The 23,390-nt window shown below is 47.0% G+C and overlaps 1 protein-coding gene across 2 annotated transcripts in view; it reads right to left on the reverse strand.

Annotated features, from left to right (window-relative positions):
* Positions 1 to 23,390, reverse strand: part of wdr17 (WD repeat domain 17) — a 142,313-nt gene that overhangs the window by 107,704 nt on the left and 11,219 nt on the right. The window contains exon 1 of one of the 2 annotated variants that reach the window (XM_059644861.1): positions 17,046 to 17,368. The exons of the other annotated variant lie outside the window; for it this stretch is intronic. Coding sequence (XP_059500844.1) covers positions 17,046 to 17,108 — 63 coding nt within the window. The 5' untranslated portion in view covers positions 17,109 to 17,368. Of the gene's footprint in view, positions 1 to 17,045; positions 17,369 to 23,390 lie in introns of those variants that run through there. 2 annotated transcript variants of the gene reach the window in all.

Raw genomic sequence — 23,390 nt, forward strand, 5'->3', positions numbered from 1 at the left:
TCTCATGCAGCTGCCGAATACCATCATTAACATTCAGCCCATCCTATACAATCCACCCCAATGATATTTGACAGCGCAAAATACAATTGCAGACGCAGACACAAATCAGCGACAGCCGTACAAGAATGTATAAGAAGACAATGTAACCTACGCTAGAAGATTAAAACTACAATGAAAATAGCTAGCATCAATACAAAGAATACAATAATAGGATGTATCATCAAATTAATGATTGTAGTGGCCTTTGGGGGATGGCTCTTATATACACACACACACACACACACACACACACACACACAGGTATACATATCACCCCCGAACCAAGTCAAGTCATCTGACTGAGGTGACAAGACTATCACACACATTTGTTTTCAGTTAATCTATTTACATAATTTGCTCGAAAATTCAGCATTTTCTAGATTCAGGTTCCTTGATTTGTTTTTGTTTTCAATTCCCTTTCACAGCTTTCTACACCACCTGAGAGTTAGCTCAGCCTTTTTTCACATACGCTAAGTGCCCCAACACATCACAGATTCACCTGAAAGTTTAGACATACAAATGCTCAAGGTGGGACATCTGTGTGTCATCTGATAACCCCTTTCTCTCAGTCCACTATTACTCCTCCCAGAATCTGTACTCTTTCATTTCTGTAACATTTTGGCACAATAGCCAATCACACTGTTCAGTTTTATTGGAATTCTTTTTACATCCCTTTCACAAATATTACTTTCATTGTTTTAAAAGTTAGTTTCTTTATGGATTTTGTGTCCATATCTGATTGTTTAAGCTAGGTTTTCATGCTCTTCCAAGCCACATTAATCCTTTTGTCAAGTAGGTGTACGTGTCTGAGACCCGTTCTTCAGTGGCATGTTTGTTACCTCTGAGGTAATATTCACTTTTACACACTTGCTTCGGTGCCCTAAGACCATGGCATGCATTCTTGACTCCCAGGTGATTTTATCAAATATTCTATGAGATCTTACTAGTGTCTCCACCTATGGTCTCAATGCCTTGGGTAGTGGCTTGATGAACAATTCAATCCTTCTTAAACACAAAGACAAGGACATAAACATCACCAAAAGAAAGCTGAGATAACAAGGGTTAGAGCTGGATGAACACAGCGGGCCAATCAGCATCGGAGGCGCAAGAAAGCTGACGTTTCAGGCCTAGGCCCTTCTTCAGAAATGGGGAGGGGCAGGGGGTTCTGAAATAAATAGGGAGAGTGGGGGAGGCAAATAGAAGACGGACAGAGGAGAAGATAGGCAGAGAAGAGACAGACAGGTCAAAGAGGTGGGGATGGAGCCAGTAAAGGTGAATGTAGGTGGGGAGTTAGGGAGGGGATAGGTCAGTCCAGGGAGGGCGGATAGGTCAAGGGGGAGGGATGGTCAGTAGGGAGGAGATGGGGATGGGGCTTGAGGTGTGAGGAACGACAGGTTAGGGAGGTGGAGACAAGCTGGGCTGGTTTTGGGATGCGGTAGGGGGAGGGGAGATTTTGAAGCTTGTGAAGTCGACATTGATACCATTGGGACAATACATCCATCCTAGGACAAGCCAAACAGAGACACGCACAAGAATTCCTAGAAGCATGGTATTCCAACCGGAACTCCATCAACAAACACATTGATTTGGAGCCAATCTACCATCCACTGAGAAAAAGAACAGGAAATGACATCACCAACCCAACAGATAAACAGAAAGCGGGACATAACACCAGCACTTCATCGGAGGCTCACTGTTGATGTTACCTAGAATGGTGACAAAATATCTGGGAAAAAACCTTCCAGCTCAGTGAACTAGCTTACATCTGGAACAAAATAAAGACCCACTCTTCGGTGGACCGAGAGGAGGACAGCGCTGTGTTGGAGGTGGAAGGAAGACGTCGGGTTGGCTGTGCATCCTTGCAACCGGTGGATCTTAATGCTGGCTTCAGCCTAACGCTGGTTCAGGGGTGCAGCCAACCTGCAACGATGACTGCGGCAAGTGCTCGCGCCCCAGGTCAGGGGGTCCGGAACACCATCCGTGTTTCCGTGAAGAAGGTAGATGAAGGTGCACCTGTGGACTGCACTTTCTTCGTGAAGAGGGTCCTGTTGGACTGTTGTGGGTTCGCTGCTGCGGACATTTACTGCCTGCAGGATTTCGCCAGAGGAGGTTTTTACGATGTAATCTTCAGGAGTGCCAAGGTTTGCGAGCGCTTCCTGGAGGTTTTCAAGGAGAAAGGAGGTGAGGGCCCCCTCTCTGTATTGACCGCTGTCCCGCTGTTCGTGATGCCAGCGCAGAGGAGCCGTACGGTGACTGTACACATGTACAACCCTCATGTGCCAGCAGTTGATGTCCTGACTTCCTTGGAAGGTACGTGAAGGTGGAAGGGGACCTAACTGACATCGTGGACCCCTTTGGCATCTGGACTAGTAAGAGGCAGGTCAAGGTGATGCTGACGATGGGCGCGGACGGGAACATCGTACACCCACCGTCCAGCTTCGCGATCGGCGGGAGCAAGGGCTACCTGACCTACGCAGGGCAACCTAAAGTCTTCCATGCCTGTGGTAGGTCAGGTCACATGGCGGCTGACTGCAAAGTCACCATCTGCAGGAACTGCAGGGAGGAGGGACACCTTGCAAAGGATTGCCCACAAGAGAAAAGCTGCAACCTTTGCGGGGAAGTGAGCCACCACTATAGGGCATGCCCGCGGCGGAGGACCACCTATGCCCAGGTTGCTGGTAGGGGCAATGCGGGGCCTGCCCCCCCGGAGGAGAGGAAGGCACCAGCGCCCTGCAAGGACCCCACTAATGTGCAGAAGGGCCAGGTCTTGCAGGAGGGCCCAGCCCCGCAGGATGGGCCCGAGGCCAGCAAAGCGCCCCTCCAGGCTCCGCTCCCCCTCCGACAACCCGGAGTCGATGGAGGCGGCGACAGGTGACCCAGGGGAGTGGGCGATGGTCCGGAAAGCGAGGAGGAAGGTGCGTCGGTGGGCCCAGGAACCGCAGCCATCAGGCAGGAAGAGGCAGCTACAGGGGGGCTATAAGAGCTCCTCTGACGAGGGGGATTCGGAGAGGGCCCGCCCAAAGCAGAAGCTAGAGATCTCAAGGGAGAAGGAAAGCGGCACCCCGCTTCCAGGTGAGGGGAGGTGTCCTGAGGCTCCCTCCGACACCCAGTCACGTGCCGCTGGGGCCCTGGAGGGCCCCCCGGAACTTCCAGGCAGGAAGGAGGAAACAGCGCGTCCTCAGCCTGACCCAGAGCCGGACTCTGCTGCCTCCGTATCCCCGATGGGGGGATGCCACCTGGAAGGCAGCACGGACGGTTTCCTGAGCCCGGAGAGCATCCAGCAGTTAGCCCGGGCAATGGGCATGAAGGGACAGATGGAGGGGCTGGACCTTGGACTTGGGGAGGGTACTGCGGTCACTGCCCACAATGGGGGTACGAATTGCGAGCATTAATGTGCACAGCGTCAAGTCAACCGCGAGATGTGTGTCCACGTTGGCCTACCTGACCACCATCAAGGCGGACCTCCTGTTTCTGCAGGAGTGCGGGATACCGTACCTCAGCAGGTACGGGAAATGGTCCGGCGCCTGGACCTGTGGGCCTTCAAACTGGTTGGGGGGGTAATGACTGTCGCTCCTCAGGCCTGGCTATTCTGCTGCAGGGGCGCAACTTCACCATCTCTCAAGTTCAGGAGGTGGTGGGGGGGGCCTCCTAGTGGCTGACGTCACCTACAGGAACGCTCCCCTGAGGCTGATCAATGTGTTCGCCCCAGCGGTACGGAGTGAGCGGTTGGCCATCCTGCAGCGGCTTCCACCCCTGCTGGCTACGTCCAGGCTAGTCATCCTAGGCGGAGACTTCAACTGCATCATCGATGCAGATGGAAGATCTGGTGTGGAGACAGCGGGTGGGGGGAGTCAACTGGATGTGATGTCCAGATTCCTGATGGGCACGGTGAAGGACGCCAAGCTGCTCGACGTCTTCAGCACCCCTGCAGACGGAGCGCAGCGTAGGTACACCTGGTCGTGGCCAGACGGGTCTATTCGCTCAAGGGTAGACTTCCTGTTTGTGTCACGGACGTTCTCGGTCACGTCCACTGGCGTCGAGCCGGTGTTCTTCTCTGACCACTGCCTCCTGCTGGCCGACTGTCACTTACAGGACGACCAGCCGGCCGGCAAGGGGACGTGGAAGCTCAACACGACTCTGTTGACCCCAGAGAACGTCGAGGAGCTTAAGAGGGAGTACGCCGGTTGGAGAACCGTGAAACCCCTCTTTGAGTCTCCGGGCAACTGGTGGGAGACGGTGAAGGAGAACATCAAGAGGTTCTTTGTCCTCAAGGGTGTTCGGAAGGCGAGAGAGAGGCGTGGAAAGCTGTTGCGACTCCAGACAAGGGTGCAGAACCTGCTCCTTCTGCAGTTGATGGGGGTCGATGTCACAGAGGACATCCGCAAGGTGAGGGGCCAGCAAGCCTCGCTCTTCGCCGCGGAGGCCTCCAGGATAATCTTCCGGTCCAGGGTCCGCTCCGTGGAGCAGGACGACACGTGCTCGCGTTTCTTCTTTCAGAAGGTGCACAAAGAGAGCTCTGTGCTTCGTCGGCTGAAGGAGGACGACGGCTCGGTGACGTCGTCTCGGCCCGACATTTTGAAGATCAACAGATCCTTCTATGCCGGACTGTACGACATGAAGCCCACGGACAGCACGGCCTCTGAGTTGTTCCTGTCGTCTATCACGGAGGCCTTAGACGACGCCACGAGGGAGTGGCTGGACCGGCCGATATCCCTGGACGAGCTGACCAGAGCCCTCAAGTCCTTGGAGAGGAATAAGACTCCCGGGAGCGACGGCTTACTGGTCGAGCTGTATTCCGCTCTGTGGGACCTGGTCAGCCAGGACCTGCTGGAAGTGTACGATAGTGCGCTTCGGGCAGGGGAAATGTGCAAGTCCATGAGGAAGGGCATCATCACCCTCATTTACAAGAGGGAGAGGGAAGAAATTAAGAATTGGCGTCCCATTTCACTATTGAATATGGACTACAAAATCTTGGCCAAGATCATAGCCAACCGGGTCAGGTCTGTCCTGGAGTCGGTGATTCACCCTGGCCAAACCTGTGCTGTGCTGGGCAGGAAGATCGCTGAGAGCCTCGCGCTCATCAGGGATACGATCGCCTACATGCAGGACAGATGAGTGGACACCTGCCTCGTCAGCCTGGACCAGGAGAAGGCCTTCGACAGGGTCTCTCATGCTTACGTGAGGGACGTCCTCTCCAAATTGGGGTTCGGGGAGGGCATCCGCAATTGGATCCGGCTGCTCTACACCAACATTGTTAGCGCAGTCTTGATCAACAGTTGGGAATTGGACAGTTTTCCCGTCAGATCTGGAGTCAAGCAGGGCTGCCCGCTCTCTCCTGCCTTGTTCATGTGCTGTGTGGAGCCCTTCGACGCATCCATCAGGAAGGACATGAGCCTGAAGGGCGTGACTATCCCAGGCAGCGGAGGCCTTCAGGTCAAGACCTCCCTGTACATGGACGACGTCGCCGTCTTCTGCACCGATCATCGGTCGGTGAGTAGGCTGTTGGACATCTGCGGCCGGTTTGAACTGGCCTCGGGTGCCAAAGTCAGTCGGGGTAAGAGCGAGGTCATGTTCTTCGGGAACTGGGACGACCGCTCCTTCATCCCCTTCACCGTCAGGACAGACTACCTGAAGGTGCTGGGCGTTTGGTTCGGTGGAGCTGGGGCGTACACTAAGACTTGGGAGGAGCGTATCATCAAACTGAAGCAGAAGCTGGGCAGGTGGATGCTCCAGTCCCTCTCCATCGCGGGTAAGAACCTGGTTGTCAGGTGCGAGGGGCTTTCGGTACTGTTGTACGTGGCGCAGACCTGGCCTATTCCCTGGACCTGCGCCGCTGCGGTCACCCGGGCCATCTTCCACTTCATTTGGGGGTCGAGGATGGACCGGGTCCGCAGGGACACCATGTACAAAGACCTGGAAAATGGGGAAAAGGGCGTACCGAATGCCACCCTCGCCCTGATAGCTACCTTTGTGTGCGGCTGCATCAAGCTGTGCGTAGATCCTCAGAACGCAAACACTAAGTGTCACTACTTACTGAGGTTCTACCTGTCCCCGGTGTTGCGAAGGATGGGCCTGGCCTCGTTGCGCGGAACGCTCCGAGTAGTTGGACCGTCCCGTACCACCTGTCCTTCGTGGAGAAATTTTTGAAGGGAAACACCTTTGACCACAAGGCCATCAGGCAGTGGTCAGCACGTAGTATCCTCGAGACCCTTCAGGAAATGGAAAGGGTGGATCCTGTTGTGTCGTTCCCCACGCAGACTGCCAAAGTCGTTTGGCAGAATGCCTCATCGCCAGAACTTTCAAACAAGCACAAGGACATTGCTTGGCTGGTGGTGAGCGGGGGTCTGCCAGTGAGATCCTTTATGCATGCCCGGAATCTCTGCGCCACTGCACGCTGCCCTCGAGGCGGCTGCGGAGGGGATGAGACTGTCGATCACCTCCTTCTGGAGTGTGCCTATGTGCAGGAGGTCTGGAAGGGGATACAGTGGTATTTGTCGAGGTTCGTCCCGAGCAGCTCTGTGACGCAGGACTCCGTGCTCTACGGCCTGTTTCCCGGGATGCACACTGAGACCAACATCAACTGCACCTGGAGGACCATCAATGCGGTGAAAGACGCTCTTTGGTCTGCCCGCAACTTGCTGGTCTGCCAGCTGAAAGAACTGACCCCGACCGAGTGTTGCAGACTTGCGCACTCCAAGGTCCAGGACTACGTGCTGAGGGACGCACTAAAGCTTGGAGCAGCCGCCGCCAAGGCACGGTGGGGAAAGACCACCGTATGAAACCCCTCGTCCAGAATAGAAAAAAGGGCCCTATCTGGTAACTGGGCCCAGCTGGCGCCTTCCCCAACTGGTCAGGGGGCCAACTGGGACTGTGCGGGGAGACGACTGCCGGGGTATTTTCTTTGCTTTGTTTTTCTTCTTTGTTTTGTTTTTTTCCTTGAGTTGGTGTACGTACCCCCTGGGTAACCCAGAGCAGCTTGCATGACTGGGTAGGTGTATAAATATGTTTTATTTTTTGTACATCTTATGAATAAAGTATATTTTTTCAAATGAAAAAAAAGGTGACGAAACATCTGAAAGCTAACCTTCCAGCTCAGCGAGCAAACTCACATCCAGAACCTCAACCTGAGCTACAAATCTTCTCAATCATTTCTGTTTGATTCAGGCACAACATACTTTGTTTGTTCTTTTTCTAAGATGACCCACATTTTTTAAAGCTACTTGATAACTTATTCTAGAGATTTGATCTATCGCTATGTAAATTTGTCCAAATTCAACATTCTGTTTACTCTTGTGAAGTTGCTAACCATATTTTAATGTATTGAACCATTGAGACTGTGTATGTAAGATAACAAAGTGTGGAGCTGGATGAACACAGCAGGCCAAGCAGCATCTTAGGAGCGCAAAAGCTGACGTTTCGGGCCTAGACCATTCATCAGAGGACTGTGTCTGAATGCACTTTATCATTTTCTCGAATTCCTCTAAATCATCAGGTAACTATTCCATTTAAATGTTTTAGAATACCAGGTCATGTGAGTCTTAATATAGTTTTTGTCATGATATGCTTAAGCGTACCCAGACTCAATGGTTTCAAGATTCCTGGCACTCATTATAATTGATATTTCCACAGTACTTCCTCAACACTGGAATGTGTTATTGCTGAATTGCTTGATGGATCGAGGATACCTCATCCATCACTATATTGCAAAAGAATTCTGCAAATAGGTTCAGCCTTCAGTGTTTCCAATTTCTAAATAAAACAAGCTCCATCCATTCCATGTCAAGCAGAATGGGTTAATTAGCATGAATCTACTAAGGATTCAAAAAGGGGTGGAGTGCAAACTCTTTCACATAATCACATCATCCATCTTTTCTCTTCCTTGAAGGAAGGAAAAGCCCACCGCATTGTTAAATTTGCCTTGCCTAAACCCCTCACATGCAAGGAATTGCATTTTCAACATTCCAATGTCCCTATTGCTTGAATATCTTATCATCGGGAATTAAAGATTCACTCGTGTCAAAACAACATTTGGAAGTTCATTCTGGCCAGTAAATGAAATTCCAAACATGGTAATTTCTGGGATTAAAGTTCACCCACTGCAAACACAACACGGAGTCAGTTCACAGATACACAGAAACATAGCAGATAGGGGAACAGGAGCAGGCTATTTGGCCCTTCGAGCCTGCTCCACCATTCTTCATGATCATGCCTGATTGCCCAACCCAATAGCCTGATCCTGCTTTCTCCCCATAACCTTTGATCCCATTTGCCTCAAGTGCTACATCTGGTCACCTCTTGAATACATTCAATATTTTAGCATCAACTACTTTCTGTGATAATGAATTCCACAGGCTCACCACTTGTAGGGTGAAGAAATGTCTCCTCACCTCCATCCTAAATTGTCTACCTAGAATCTTCATTCTGTGACCCCTGGTTCTGGACACACCCAACATCGGGAACATCCTCCCTGTCTCTACCCTGTCCAGTCCTGTTAGAACTTTCTTAGCCTCCATGAGATCCCCCATTTATTCATCTGAACTCCAGTGAAAACAATCCCAACCTAGTCAATCTCTCCTCATATGTCAGACCAGCCATCCCTGGAATTTTACCAGGCTTTACGAACCAAATTTTTGAATCAACATTTTGCAAATTTTCAATTTACACAATCGCTGATGGTTTCTTAAAACCATACACGGTCCACACAGATACAGGCACACCACACACTCTCAACTCACCACACATTTCCAAAATGCTAACCAAAACTTCAAAGTATCCCCAGATCTCGAGTTCCAAGGAATAAAAAGATACAAATTATACAGGGTGACATTTAGCAGCCAACAAACAAAGCCGCATTCATACCAGATGATAAAGAGTTAACACTTCGACAAGGTTCGGTGCACTTGCACAGCACAGAAGCCTGGCCTCCAGTTTTCCCTTTTGTCCCACTTATAACTGTCTCCCATCCTGTCAGGGTGTCGAAAGTGAGCTGCACAGGTGCCCCACTGAATCGCTTCTAACAATGCAGTTTGTGCCTCTTCTATATTCGCAAGAGTTTTGGTGGTAAATTTCTCTGGTCACAGAATGAAGATTCTACGTAGGGGATTTAGTACAGAGATGAGGAGACATTTCTTCACCCTACAAGTGGTGAGCCTGTGGAATTCATTACCACAGAAAGTAGTTGATGCTAAAATATTGAATGTATTCAAGGTTACCAGATGTAGCACTTGAGGCAAATGGGATCAAAGGTCATGGGGAGAAAGCAGGATCTATATTCGCAACAGTTTTGGTGGTAAATTTCTCAGTTTTTGGAAAATCTGGAGGAGGAGGAGGATGAGCACAAGATGCAGTGGCTGGTTCTCCTGTATCCCTTTATCCTGTAGCACTTTTGATACTGTAGAAGTTGTCTGCTTCAGTTTTGTAATTCCACTGTGTGTTCCACTAGATGCCAAAAGTGTTAATTCTCTGGTGCAATAATTTCATCTTTTTTAAAGTTACCATTTATCACTGTATCAGAAATCTTTCTAAGCTGTACTTTGCTTTGTCCAAAATGGGTAGCTTCCTTTAGAGAACTAAGTAAGCACTCATCTTTCTGTACAGGCTTCTGAAGGACAGGCTTGAATTTCTTGACAGACCCAAACATGTTAGAGATAATGGGAACTGTAGATGCTGGAGAATCCAAGATAACAAAGTGTAGAGCTGGATGAACACAGCAGGCCAAGCAGTATCTTAGGAGCACAGAAGCTGTTGGTTCTGAGGAAAGGTCACCAGATCCAAAATGTTAACTCTGATTCTTTCTTTACAGATGCTACCAGACCTGCTGAGCTTTTCCAGCAACTTCTGTTTTTGTTCCTTGTTGATATTGGGTTTGATACTGAAGCAACCTATGTGAAAGGGAGGCAAAGGTTCTGACTGCATCACAAGTACTGTTTTGGTAACTGGACAGGATACAGTAGATATTGTAGGCAGGTTTGACGTGCATATATTATGTGAGATACATTCGCCTTGATTCATTGCAGTAACATGCCTGCTAAAAGAATCTGAAAGTAAAGCTGAATTTGGATTGATTTCAAAGGTTAACTGACTGTTCACATGGAGCACCGGAAATCACAACATCTTTCATACAAGGTGAATGCATTTTACTTGGTGGAATTAGATTAGATTCCCTACAGTGTGGAAACAGGCCCTTCGGCCCAACGAGTGCCTCTTGGAGCATCCCACCCAGACCCATCCCCCTATAAGCCACACACCCCTGAACACTATGGGCAATTTAGCATGGCCGATCCACCTAGCCTGCTAAAGCTGTTCCAAATCAGAAATCATTCATTAAAGATGTGTATTCCTTTCCTACTGACAAGCAATGTCCCTATTTGCAGTGGGACATTGCTTGCCAGTAGGAAAGGAATACACACCTTTAATGAACGAATTGCGATTTGGAACAGCTTTAGCTTCCTTATATATTATCATGTTTTCAACATTTCCATTGGAGTGGAGTACAAAGCCTGTCTTATGTCGGTTTTCCTTCCCTCCCTTCATGGTTGATTTGGTCTCTTTTCATTCCTTACACATAGGAGAGCAGTGCGTCCTCCACGTGTTGTGTGTGCCTCCCATGGGTATTCTGTGTATTTTACTCCGCTCTATTCCTGTTATCAGTAAAGCTGCGATTTATTTCCCTTCCAGCTATCTTTTGTTTCAACTTTAAACCCACCCCAACTGCACCTTGTTGTCCCTGTTTGTCACACGCTCGGCGGGGGGATGGGGGCTCCCTCTTCGCTTACCCAGCCCCTACATCCCCTAACTGTCCCAACAACAAACATACCTGCCCCACTACCTGTCCCGGGGTTGGCCCTACTAGGGCTAACAGGGCACCTCTTATCCGGCCCGGACCACCTTGCATTAGCCGGCCCCACATTCCAGCTGTGAAAGCTTCCTGGTCTAGACCCTGAAACTGTGGTGGATACCCCGTCTCGTCCCCGCCTCCCTAACCTGTTCTTCCTCTCACCTATTCCCTCCTCCCACCTCAAGCTGCACCTCCATTTCCTTCCTACTAACCTCATCCCGCCTCCTTGACCTGTCCGTCCTCCCCAGACTGACCTATCCCCTCCCCGCCTCCCCACCTATATTCTCCTCTCCACCTATCTTCTCCTCTATCCATCTTCGGTCCGCCTCCCCCTCTCTCCCTATTTATTTCAGAACCCTTACACCATCCCTCTTTTCTGATGAAGGGTCTAGGCCCGGAACGTCAGCTTTTGTGCTCCTAAGATGCTGCTTGGCCTGCTGTGTTCATCCAGCTTCACACTTTGTTATCTCGGATACATAACTGCTCGCGTAGCCACATCCCTCAACCATTTTATACCTTCTGGTATGCTCTCTCATTTTTCAATATCACCTTCACAATCTACCAGGGAAGGTACTTGCTTCCTACTGCTAGTGTCAGTGCATTCCACAACGATCCAGTGTGTCTTGTGTTTGTAAAGACACTGTTCACGTGTGGGTCAACACTTAGTGCTCCTGGATTCCTTTGCCCTGTGGCACTCAGCGTAACATGGGCAGCACCCTGCTCCTACGGCCGCGTCAGCTAAGGGTTCGCCGGGCTTCTACTTAAAGCCTGACCCCAGATCTGACAATTCAAGCATGGAGTAATCTCTCACTGTTCTTACGTTTTGTGGGTTCTGTCCTTCTACCTGTTATGCCTTATTTGTTTTTAGGGGTCGTGCCTATTAGTCCCTTCTCTGAGGACGGCTTCGGAGGTGGAGCGTCCCCTTCCCCGTCCGTCCATTCAGACTCAGGGTCCCACTGTGGGGGTAATACACTGACTTGACACAGAAGAGACACACTACGGTGGAACTTCTAAATTGCTACTAGCTACTAAACATTTCAAAATATGTATCCATCACAGATACTGAGAGAATTTATTATAGATCATAACCCCCTAAGCTTTGTGAAAAAAAATAAAAACCAAAATGCTAACCCTTTTCAATAGAGCTTGCTATTGTAGCCTTGTCTGTTAAATATGTTCGTGCTGTGGCAAAAAGCAATTCAATCACTAATGCTTTGTCAAGAATGTAACTTGGTTTGAATTATCTAAGTACCAAAAAGTTATGAGAGATAACTATAACGTGCAAAGTGAATGAGGATTTGAATGAGTCTTAATGTTTTTAAAAAAGTATTTGGTTTTGTCCATATATTACAATGAAATGTATTTTAAAGCAGCAATTCTTTCCTCCAACGCTGCGAATATTACAAAGGTGCTTCATATTTAATATCTCTTGAAGGATTTGCATTTTGAAAGCTTGTGAAATTTTGGAATTATTCCAAGTTTTGAACAGATACCTGTGGAGTAGTTTCTTTAAAATATATCAATGAAAAACTACTGTAAACAGTGGATGTTTATATTTAGAGGCTTCCTGAAATCACATGACTTGGGATGACTGCTTATTCTGCTGTACAGCCTGATGAGGCAGTCTGAATAGTGAATGATTTAAAGGATTTCTTGTTTAACTAGCCTTCAGTTGCGGAAACTGTGAGGATGAACTGCCCAGCTGATTTCTGCCATTTCTGAAAAGAAAATCTGCTTGTTGAATTCAGGGTGAAAACGATCTGTTCTTCTGACAGAGTGATTGAATGAGCATCACATTTTTGTGTGTCCTGAGCAGACTATGTCTGCAAAAGCTTTAGAGACAATTATGCATGAATAATAAGTTGTGCAGACATACCAAAACATCATAGCAATAAACTTTAGAATGAGTTTAGACATTTTCTAATCAACCTGATCAGAGGTGTTATTACACACTGACACTGCTGGTGCAGGTGGGACTTGAACCCAGGTCTCCTATCTCAGAAGTCGGGTCACTACCACTGCATCACAGGGGTCCCTTATTTTACACTTTATACATTTGACGTCAAGAATAATTCATTGGGCATTTTCTTTTCACCAGAAAGCCAATCTCTGCAAAAAAAGAGTTTTCTTCTTCTATTTCTGATGATATGGTTTGGCAATATTTAGACAGATAAGCATTCATATTCCTCTATTACTAACTATGAATGTTAACTAATTATTACACTATTATTGAATAAGTTTTGTGTGGTAATGACCCTAGTATGTTTTGGCAATATTTAGATGTTTTGCAAATATTTAGAAATATATGAATTTATATTCCTAAATTAATGACATTTCATGTTAACTAATTAGTGCAACATGATGCAATAAGTTTTGTTATGGTAATAATCAAATAATTGTGATTATTTTAAAAAAGCTAGGTGACAACTTTATTCAAAACCTAATGTAAATATGGTATGTAACTGGTGACCTCATAGGAGGGAAATCTATTTTTATTTTACATTGTGACCCATGCACTCTTCCAGCCTCAGTCACAATAATAATTATGAACAAACATGCCCATGTCCAACCAAAAACAGCAGGAAAATCATTAAGGAAGCAACTGGAGTTGATTGGGCCTTGGGCACTACCCTGAGGTGCTCATGCAAAGATACCTTGGGATTGAGGAGTTTTGCCTCCAAAATCATTAAACATTATTTTTCATGTTCGATATGACTCTACCCAGCAGACAGCTTTCCCGTCCTCGCTGATGTTCGGGTCTTCTGTCCATGTTTGGATTATGGCTGTAATGAGCTCAGTTGGAACCCAAATCAAGCATCACTAAGCAGATTATTGCCAAGCATGCGCTCAAGATAGCACTGTTGATGACCCTTTCTGTCACTTAACTAGTGTTGAAAGTAAAAGCCGAAAGACCTGAGGATGCTGTCAATCAGAACTAGAAATAGAGATTGTTGGAAAAACTCAGCAGGTTTGACTGCATCTGTGGAGAGAAATCAGAGTTAACGTTTCAGGTCGGGGCTCTGAGGAAGGGTCACTCAACCCAAAACATTAACTCTGATTTCTCTCCACAGATGCTGCCAGATCTGCTGAGCATTTCCAGCAATTTCTATTTTGTTAGTGTTGAGAGTAGATTGGTGGGGTGGAAATTGGCCAGAAAGGCTTTGTTCTGATTTTTGTGGGATAGGCCTGAGCATTGCCAGAGAGTTGTAGCTGCACTGGAACAGTTTGGTCAGGATCAGGCTAGATCTGAACAACAAATCTTCACTATTACTGCCACAATGTTATCACAGCCCATATCCTTTGCAGTATCCAGTGCCTCCAGCTGTTTCTTTATATCACTTCGAGTGAATCAATTGGTTGACAACTAGTATCTGTGGAGGAGGCTGAGATAGATCATCCATTTATCACTTCTGGCTGAAAGCAGATACAAATATGTACCCTCAATTTTGCACCAATTTGCTGGTCAACCCATTGTTGAAGATAATGGCTAGCACGAGGGGTCATAGTTTTAAGCTGGTTGGTGGAAAGTATCGAGGGGATGTCAGAGGCAGGTTCTTTACGCAGAGAGTTGTGAGAGCATGGAATGCGTTGCCAGCAGCAGTTGTGGAAGCAAGGTCATTGGGGTCATTTAAGAGACTGCTGGACATGTATATGGTCACAGAAATTTGAGGGTGCATACATGAGGATCAATGGTCGGCACAACATTGTGGGCTGAAGGGCCTGTTCTGTGCTGTACTCTTCTATGTTCTATGTTCTATGTTCTATAAAAATAACTTATGTAGCCTCCTCTTTTTTTTGTTATTTAATTGCCTATCACCATTCTCAATTGGATGGTGATAGGGCTGCAGTGCTGAAATCCGATCTGTTAGACGTGGGGTTGCTTAGTCCTGTTGATTGCATGCTGCATATGCTATTTGGCATGCAAGTAGTCTTGCATTGTAGCCATATCAGTTGACACCTCATTTTTAGGTTTTCCTGGTGCTGCTCCAGGTGAATTTTCTTTCACTCTTTATTAAACCAGAATTCATCCCCTGGCTTAATGGTAATGGTAGAATGGGGAATATGCTGTTCCATCAGGTTACAGATCGTGTTGGAGTACAGTTCTGTTGCTGCTGATGGACCACAGAACTTCATAATTGCCCAGCACTGGGTTGCTAGATTTGTTCAACATCCATCCTATTCAGCTCAGTGGCAGTGCACACAATATGATGCAGGGTATCCTCAATGTGAGGGGGGGGTCTCCTCTCCACAATAGCTGTGCAGTGATTTCGCTGACGAATGTGGTCAAGGATGCACACGTCTGCAATAAGTAGACGGGTAAAGTTGAGATCGAGCATAGTTATGCTTTTCCCTTTTATTGGTACCTCAGGGCCTGTCGTAGATTTAAATTTGGCAGCTTTGTTCTTCAGGATTTGATCTACTCCCAAGCCAAGCACAGATGGGGTTTCTGAAAACAGCCAATCAAGCACGTTTGTCGCAAATCAAGGCAGCAGCTCAGCGCCACATTCTCGACATGGAACAGGCAATCAATGCTTGGCCAGCCAGCATCAGCCACATTCCATGAGCGAGTCAAACAAAAGTGACTGTTTGATGTGGTAACTGCTGCAGATAATAAGCCCCCAGCAACTGCCACCGACAGCAAGATGACACTGTCCAGATCATTTGTGTGTGTTTTTTTTCCCCTCTATCTGTTGTTGATTAAGAGATAAACATTGGCTAGGATACTGCAGATAACTTCTCAGACTTCATAAAAATAGCGCCATCAGACCTTTCACATTCCTCCAAATAAGCAAGTGGGTTACTGTTTAATATTTCCTCTGAATGACAGCATTTACAAGCAACAGTGAGGCAATCCCTTAGCATCACACTGGCTGTCAGCACAGGTCATCTGTACCCCAACTCAGAGTGGGATTGAAACATAAAACCTTGTGACTCATAGGTCCAAGCATAACCTGCTGAGTCATGGCTGATACTTCAGGGAGCCAGGAAGCCATTCCTAACATCCACCTTCCCACTAGTATCAAAAGAGAGAAGGAAAGTTAGAGCGAACATTACCATAACCACTTCTCCCTGACCTGATTGGTAGGTGGTAGAACAGGTCAACCTTTACTCAAATGAAAAAGTGGCCAAACTTCAGCTGGATCTTGTGTCGCTTGGTGATGTTTGGACACTGATGCAGACTGTGAGTGAATACATCTGCTGTGGGCAGTCACTGTGCTGTGCCAATGTTATTTCACCTACTCTGCAAATGTTAGTTTTCTTTTGCTATAGCAAGGTTGCTCACAGCTACAGCCATATTAATGTATGGATCCCCACCTACCCTCTTGGGCAGGAACAGCACAGATAGGAGACGACATACAGAAGAAGGAAATTATTAATCGCCTGAATTTTTTTTGCCTCAAACACACAAGCACTGCCATCAGGCAACCAGTGACATTTATGACTTGTTTCCTGCAAGTTATCCCTTGGTAGTGTTTGTTTATATGTATGTGTGCTACAGATCATAAAAAAAATGTTAGATCATTGGCCAACAGCAGGGATCAAAACAGAATCTTACTGTTGTACAAGAGATCAACAGTTTTAGGCCCTGCTCTCTCAAACACACAGCAAAGGCTGGAGACTGTACTGCTGTGATCAACCTGACTGAAATAGCGAGGGAACATTTTACAACACATTCTGAAATACAAATAGCAAGATTAGTTCATGAGTTTGAGGTGGGTTTTTTTTTCTCCCTGGAGAAAATTCACGAGACTCGACGGCTTAGCAATTGCAGCCGTTCTAAATAGAGTGGGACTTACAGAGTGTAAGGGAGCCCGCTTCTGTTTTGCCCCTGAAATAGATTTTAACACCGCCACAGCAGCAGCAATTTAGTCTGAGCTAAAAGCAGGTCTTAGGTTACCACGGAGATGCTGGAGGAGGAAAATAAAATAATATCAAAGGACCTTTCGATCCTACTGTTCCTCGCACGCAGGTGTAATGTAGCATACTTAACAGAATTCAAATTTTTCCTCATCAAATCCCGACCCACATACACAACCAAATTAATTAAAACACACACACATTTCTGCTGCCTCAGTCCTTTCCCACAAGAGGCTAATGTCGGTCTCCAGCAGAAATGTGGCTATGCAGTGCAGTCATTTCATCCCTCCTGAACATTTAACTCTCCTACCTTCAACTCGTCCTCGTTTCCTGTGAACCACTTGAGGACTGCAGCATCCATTTCGGGATCCATCAGCAGAGAAGGAGCAACAGAACGACTCTACCTGCCTTCCCCTACCTGCTAGCCTGCCTGAGCTGAGCTGACCATAAAAGCAGTGGAGCCTCTTTTACCAAATGATACTACAGAGAGAGAGAGAGACAGAGAGAGAAGCCAGGGAGCCGGTCACGCTGTTCATAGAACGGGACTGTCAATAGCCTAGCAACCGGAGATTTCTTTATTTAAATAATCTTTCTTGTGTTTCCCTCGTCTTCAATGATGTACCTATTCTTCCACTCGCACCATTAGTCCATTGGTGCAATGTCATGCCAGCCTCAGAGCTTCTGGTCATATGACCACTGTTGTAGTTCATCTGCCACTTTAAAATGGACGATTAAAAAAATCCAATCCTATAGTGTTTTGTATGATAATCAGCCTCCTCATGTTGCAAAGACAAAGTGTGCTTTGAATGTCCCATCCAGATATGAACTTCTAAGGTCCCTGGCTATCTGCCAGCACACGTCTTCTTCAGATTCAAATACTGTCTGGGAAGTGAGTGTCAAACTCTAGCTCCATTTATGAGTTTAAAGGGGCAGCTTCTCTTCAGTTTAAAGTTCCAAATTTACCCAACTCAACTTTAACAGGCAGAGTCTAGCATGGGAAATGTGACAGTGCCCACCTGGGTGGAGAGAATAGCAAAGTATTGTTGAGGTGCTGAGGTGACAGAGTGCTGAAGATTTGTATGAAAATGTATCAAAACATTTGAGCGGTGGTACAATAAGGAATTAGGAACATGGTGGCCTAATTGCAAGGGACTCATACAAAACCACAAGAAGTAGGCTATTCAACCCACCGGGTCCACCCCACTATTCAATTGCTAATGTTGTCCCCTTGCTGAAGAAGGGTAGCAAGGATAATCCAGGTAATTATCAACAGGTGAGCCTGACGTCAGTGGTAGGGAAGCTGCTGGAGAAGATACTGAGGGATAGGATCTATTCCCATTTGGAAGAAAATGGGGTTATCAGTGATAGGCAGCATGGTTTTGTGCAGGGAGCATCATGTCTTACCAACTTAATAGAATTCTTTGAGGACCTGACAAAGTTGATTGATGAGGGAAAGGCTATAGACATATGCATGGACTTCAGTAAGGCGTTTGATAAGGTTCCCCAAGGCAGGCTGATGGAGAAAGTGAAGTCACATGGGGTCCAGGGTGTGCTAGCTAGATGGATAAAAAGCCTGGCTAGGTAACAGGAGACAGAGGGTAGTAGTAGAAGGGAGTTTCTCAAATTGGAGACGTGTGACCACTGGTGTTCCACAGGGATCTGTGCTGGGACCACTGTTGTTTGTGATATACGTAAATGATCTGGAGGAAGGTGTAAGTGGTCTGATCAGCAAGTTTGCAGATGACACTAAGATTGATGGAGTACCAGACAGTGAAGGGAACTGTCAGAGATTACAGCAGAATATAGATAGATTGGCGAGTTGGGCAGATAAATGGCAGATGGAGTTCAATCTGGGCAAATGTGAGGTGATGCATTTTGGAAGATCTAATTCAAGAGCGAACTATACAGTAAATGGAAAAGTCCTAGGGAAAATTGATGAACAGAGAGATCTGGATGTTCAGGTCCATTGTTCCCTGAAGGTTGCAACGCAGGTCAATCGGGTGGTCAAGAAGGCATACGGCATGCTTTCCTTTATCGTACGGGGTATTGAGTACAAGAGTTGGCAGGTTATGTTGCAGTTGTATAGGACTTTGGTTCGGCCACATTTAGAGTACTGTGTATAGTTCTGAGGTCGCCACATTACCAAAAGGATGTGGATGCTTTGGAGAAGGTGCAAAGAAGGTTCACCAGGATGTTGCCTGGTATGGAGGGTGCTAACTACGAAGAGAAGTTGAGTAGATTAAGATTATTTTCATTAGAAAGACAGAGATTTAGGGGGGACCTGATTGAGGTCTACAAAATCATGAGTGGTATAGACAGGGTGTATAGCAAGAAGCTTTTTCCCAGAGTGGGGGACTCAGTTACTAGGGGTCATGAGTTCAAAGTGAGAGGAGGAAAGTTTAAGAGGGATATGCGCGGAAAGTTCTTTACGCAGAGGGTGGTGGGCGCCTGGAACGCGTTGCCAGTGGAGGTGGTGGACGCAGACACATTAGTGTCTTTTAAGATGTATCTGGACAGGTACATGGATGGGCATGGAGCAAATGGATACAGACCCTTAGAAAATAGATGACATGCTTAGACAGAGGATCTCGATCGGCACAGGCTTGGAGGGCTGAAGGGCCTGTTCCTGTGCTATAATTTTCTTTGTTCTTGTTCTTTGTTCTTTGTTCAATGAGATCATTGCTAAACCTCACATCCACATTCCTGCCTTTTCCGGATAATCCCCGATTCCCTTCCTGTTTAAAAGTCTGTATATCTCAGTCTTGAATGTAAGACCAAACATCCAGCACCTCTGCATATAAAATAAAAGACCAAACATCAGGAGTTTTTCTGCAACAGGGATCTGATGAGTCAGAGGAGAGCGCTCCAAATGCCCACATTCGTTGCAAAGATAAATAACCATTGCCCATGCCAACAGTGTAAGCCCAAGGATTTTAACACACTGGCCTAAGTGATCTATTGAGAACAAAAGGCTTTTAAGCTGGTTACAAGCTGTGGAACCTGCAGAAGTCCAGCAAACCCTCACAGCCCTGCAGTAATAACCTCCCTAAATCTTGGCCACACCACAAGAGTGTGTGTGTGTGTGTGTGTGTGTGTGTGTGTGTGTGTGTGTGTATGTATATATGGCCCCAAAACCAGTCTGAACAGAATCCCGGCGCTGAAGAGACACATACCAGACAACTGGGTTTTGTAGACATAGAATTTTACACAAAAATAGGCCAAATCAGCTGACTGATGGAAAGTGTATTTGAGGACTGGTATATCAAACCTGAGATTTCAGGCTTGCTTTACAGGGTAATAATGGTTCCATCACTCACATATGCTTTGGTGACTTGGGCAACCTACAGCAGGTTTTTCAAGGCACTGCTGCAACATCCTCTTCCAGGTCAATATATCCAATATTGATGAGCTGATCATGCAAAACCATCTCCACTGGGGCAGGGTGCAGAATTTTAATGTGTAAAACCAAACTCTCGAAGCTCCTGCTCTACTTACAACTCAGAGGTGGCAGGAGACTCCCAAGAGGACAATGGAAATGTGACATACAAAAGAGGAAATGAGGGAAATTATTAATCAACTGAATGCTTTTCTTTTGCCTCATACACACAAATGTTGCAAACAGGCAAACAGTGGCATTTATTACTCATTTACTGCAAATTATCCTTAGGTAATGTTTGCTGTAATGTATGTGTGATGTGACACAGATCATAAAGAGGATGTCAGATCATTGGTCAACAGCAGGGATCAAAACAGAATCTTACTGTTGTACAAGAGATGAACAGTTTCAGGCCCTGCTCTCTCAAACACATAGCAAAGGCTGGACAGTACTGCTGTGATCAAACTGATTGAAACTGAGATGGAACATTTTGTAACATATTCTGGAATACAAATAGCAAGATTAGTTTATGAGTTTGAGGTGCTTTGCTGGAGAAAATTCACTACATTGGAGGGGGAATTAATAATTTTACAATTGCAGCCGTTACAAATAGAGCTGGGCACCTGGACTGTGAAGTAAACTGATTCTGTTTTGCCTTTAAGATAGGAATCTCGAAGAGATTTTTACATCGTTGCAGTAGCAGCAATTCAGTCTGTGCTAAAAGCAGATCTTCAAACAGCCAGAGATAGTGGGAGCTGCAGTTGCTGGACAATCTGAAATAACAAGGTGTAGAGCTGAGTGAACACAGCAGGCCAGGCAGCATCAGAGGAGCAGGAAGGCTGATGTTTCGGAAGGGACAAGAGTGAGCTGCTTGGCCTTTTGAGCCTGCTCTGCCAATAATAACTTCTTGTGTTACTCAAAATTCTCTTCCTGTGCCCACTGGTTCTTTCCCCAATCATCTTAAACCTGTGACAAAAACAGGATATGCTCGAAAAACTCAATGGATCTGACAGCATCGTAGGGAGAAAGCAGAGTTAATGTTTCAGGTCCAGTGGCCCTTCTTCAGAATTGATTGTAGCTGGAAAAAGGTTATTTTATATGCTGAGAATGGGGTGGGGGTAGGAAGTTGAATAAACAATGGGTGGAGATGGAGCCCAAAGAAAGAGAGAGAGAAAAACTGTTGGGCAGAGAAAGAAGTTCGTAAAGGTCAGCTGGGGAGAATCAATAGCTGTAATGGAGCCAGTAATGGATGACAATGGGTTGTATGTCAGAAGTAGTCCATGTAATGTCAAGGCCTGGTGTGTGGGGGTTGAATTGAATTGAGTTGGCTTTATTGTCACATACTCAAATGAGTATAGTGGAAAGATTACAAGTCACCACTTATGCTGCCATTTTAGGTATAAGGTTGGTGCAAGGACATGGGGGAAGGTGCTCTGATCCTAAAAATGATTGCAGAGCTCCCAAGTGGAAAATAAGGTGCTGTTATTTCCGAAATAATGGGAACTGCAGATGCTAGAGAATCCGAGATAACAAAGTGTGGAGCTGGATGAACACAGCAGGCCAAGCAGCATCTTAGGAGCACAAAAGCTGACGTTTCAGGCCTAGACCCTTTATCAGAAAAGGGGGGCAGGGAGAGGGTTCTGAAATAAATAGGGAGAGAGGGGGAATCAGATCGAAGATGGATAGAGGAGAAGATAGGTGGAGAGGAGAGTATAGGTGGGGAGGGAGGGAGGGGATAGGTCAGTCCGGGGGCGACGGACAGTTCAAGGGCGTGGGATGAGGTTAGTAGGTAGGAAATGGAGGTGCGGCTTGACACTCCCCCAAAACCACTCTTCCCCCGCCCCGGCAGTGGTCGAGAACACCCTCGACTGTGTCTCCCGCATTTCCCGCAACTCATCCCTCACACCCCGTCCCCGCAATAACCGCCAAAAGAGAATCCCCCTCGTTCTCACATACCACCCCATCAACCTCTGGATACAACGCATCATCCTCCGACACTTCCGCCATATACAATCCGAGCCCACCACAAAAGACATTTTTCCATCACCACCCTTGTCTACCTTCCGGAGAGACCACTCTCTCCGAGACTGCCTTGTCCGCTCCACACTCCCTCCCAACCCCACCACACCTGGCATCTTCCCCTGCAACCGGAGGAGGTGCTACACTTGCCCCCACACCTCCTCCCTAACCCACATCCCAGGCCCCAAGTTGACTTTCCACATCAAGCACACCTACCAATTGGTATATTGTATCCATTGTACCCGTTGTGGCTTCCTCTACATTGGGGCAACCAAGCGGACGCCTAGGAGACTGCTTTGCAGAACACCTATGCTCAGTTCGCAATAAACAACTGCACCTCCCAGTCATGAACCATTTCAACTCCCCCTCCCATTCCTTAGACGACATATCCATCCTGGGCCTCCTGTTGTGCCACAATGATGCCACCCGAAGGTTGCAGGAATCGCAACTCATATTCTGCTTGGGAACCCTGCAGCCCAATGGCATCAATGTGGATTTCACCAGCTTCAAAATCTCCCCTTCCACCACTGTATCCCAAAATCAGCCCAGCTCGTCCCCGCCTCCCTCACCTGTTCTTCCTCTCACCTATCCCCTCCTCCCACCTCAAGCCGCACCTCCATTTCCTGCCTACTAACCTCATCCCTTGACCTATCCTCCCTGGACTGACCTATCCCCTCCCCACCTCCCCACCTATATTCTCCTCTCCACCTATCTTCTCCCCTATCCATCTTCAGTCTGCCTCCCCCTCTCTCCCTATTTATTTCAGAACCCTCTCCCCATACCCCTTTTCTGATGAAGGGTCTAGGCCCGAATGTGAGCTTTTGTGCTCCTAAGATGCTGCTTGGCCTGCTGTGTTCATCCAGCTCCACACTTTGTTATCTATGCTGCTATTTCAGCTTGTGCTGAGCTTCGCTGGAGCACTGCAGCAAGTCTGGGACAGAGATGTTGGCTGGGGAACAGGGTGGTATGATGAAATGGCAGGCAACTGGAAGCTCAGGATCGTTTTTGTGAACAGAATGTAAATATTCTGCAAAGCGATCACCCGGCCTGATCTTCAACTCCTGAATGTAGTTGGCAGAAATGTTCAAACTTTGTAATTGGCTGAGGACCCAACTCTCCAGAGAATGGCAATGGGTTTAGGACAGGTAGACCTTGTTGAAGACAGAACAGAAAAATCCTGGGAGTATCCTGTAGTCAGGGTACTTTTGTCAACCTGAAATCTTAGATTCTGCTTCTCCCTCCAGTTACTGCCTAGCCTAC

This window comes from Stegostoma tigrinum, chromosome 3 (assembly GCF_030684315.1).
Source record: "Stegostoma tigrinum isolate sSteTig4 chromosome 3, sSteTig4.hap1, whole genome shotgun sequence".
NCBI classification, from domain to species: domain Eukaryota; kingdom Metazoa; phylum Chordata; class Chondrichthyes; order Orectolobiformes; family Stegostomatidae; genus Stegostoma; species Stegostoma tigrinum.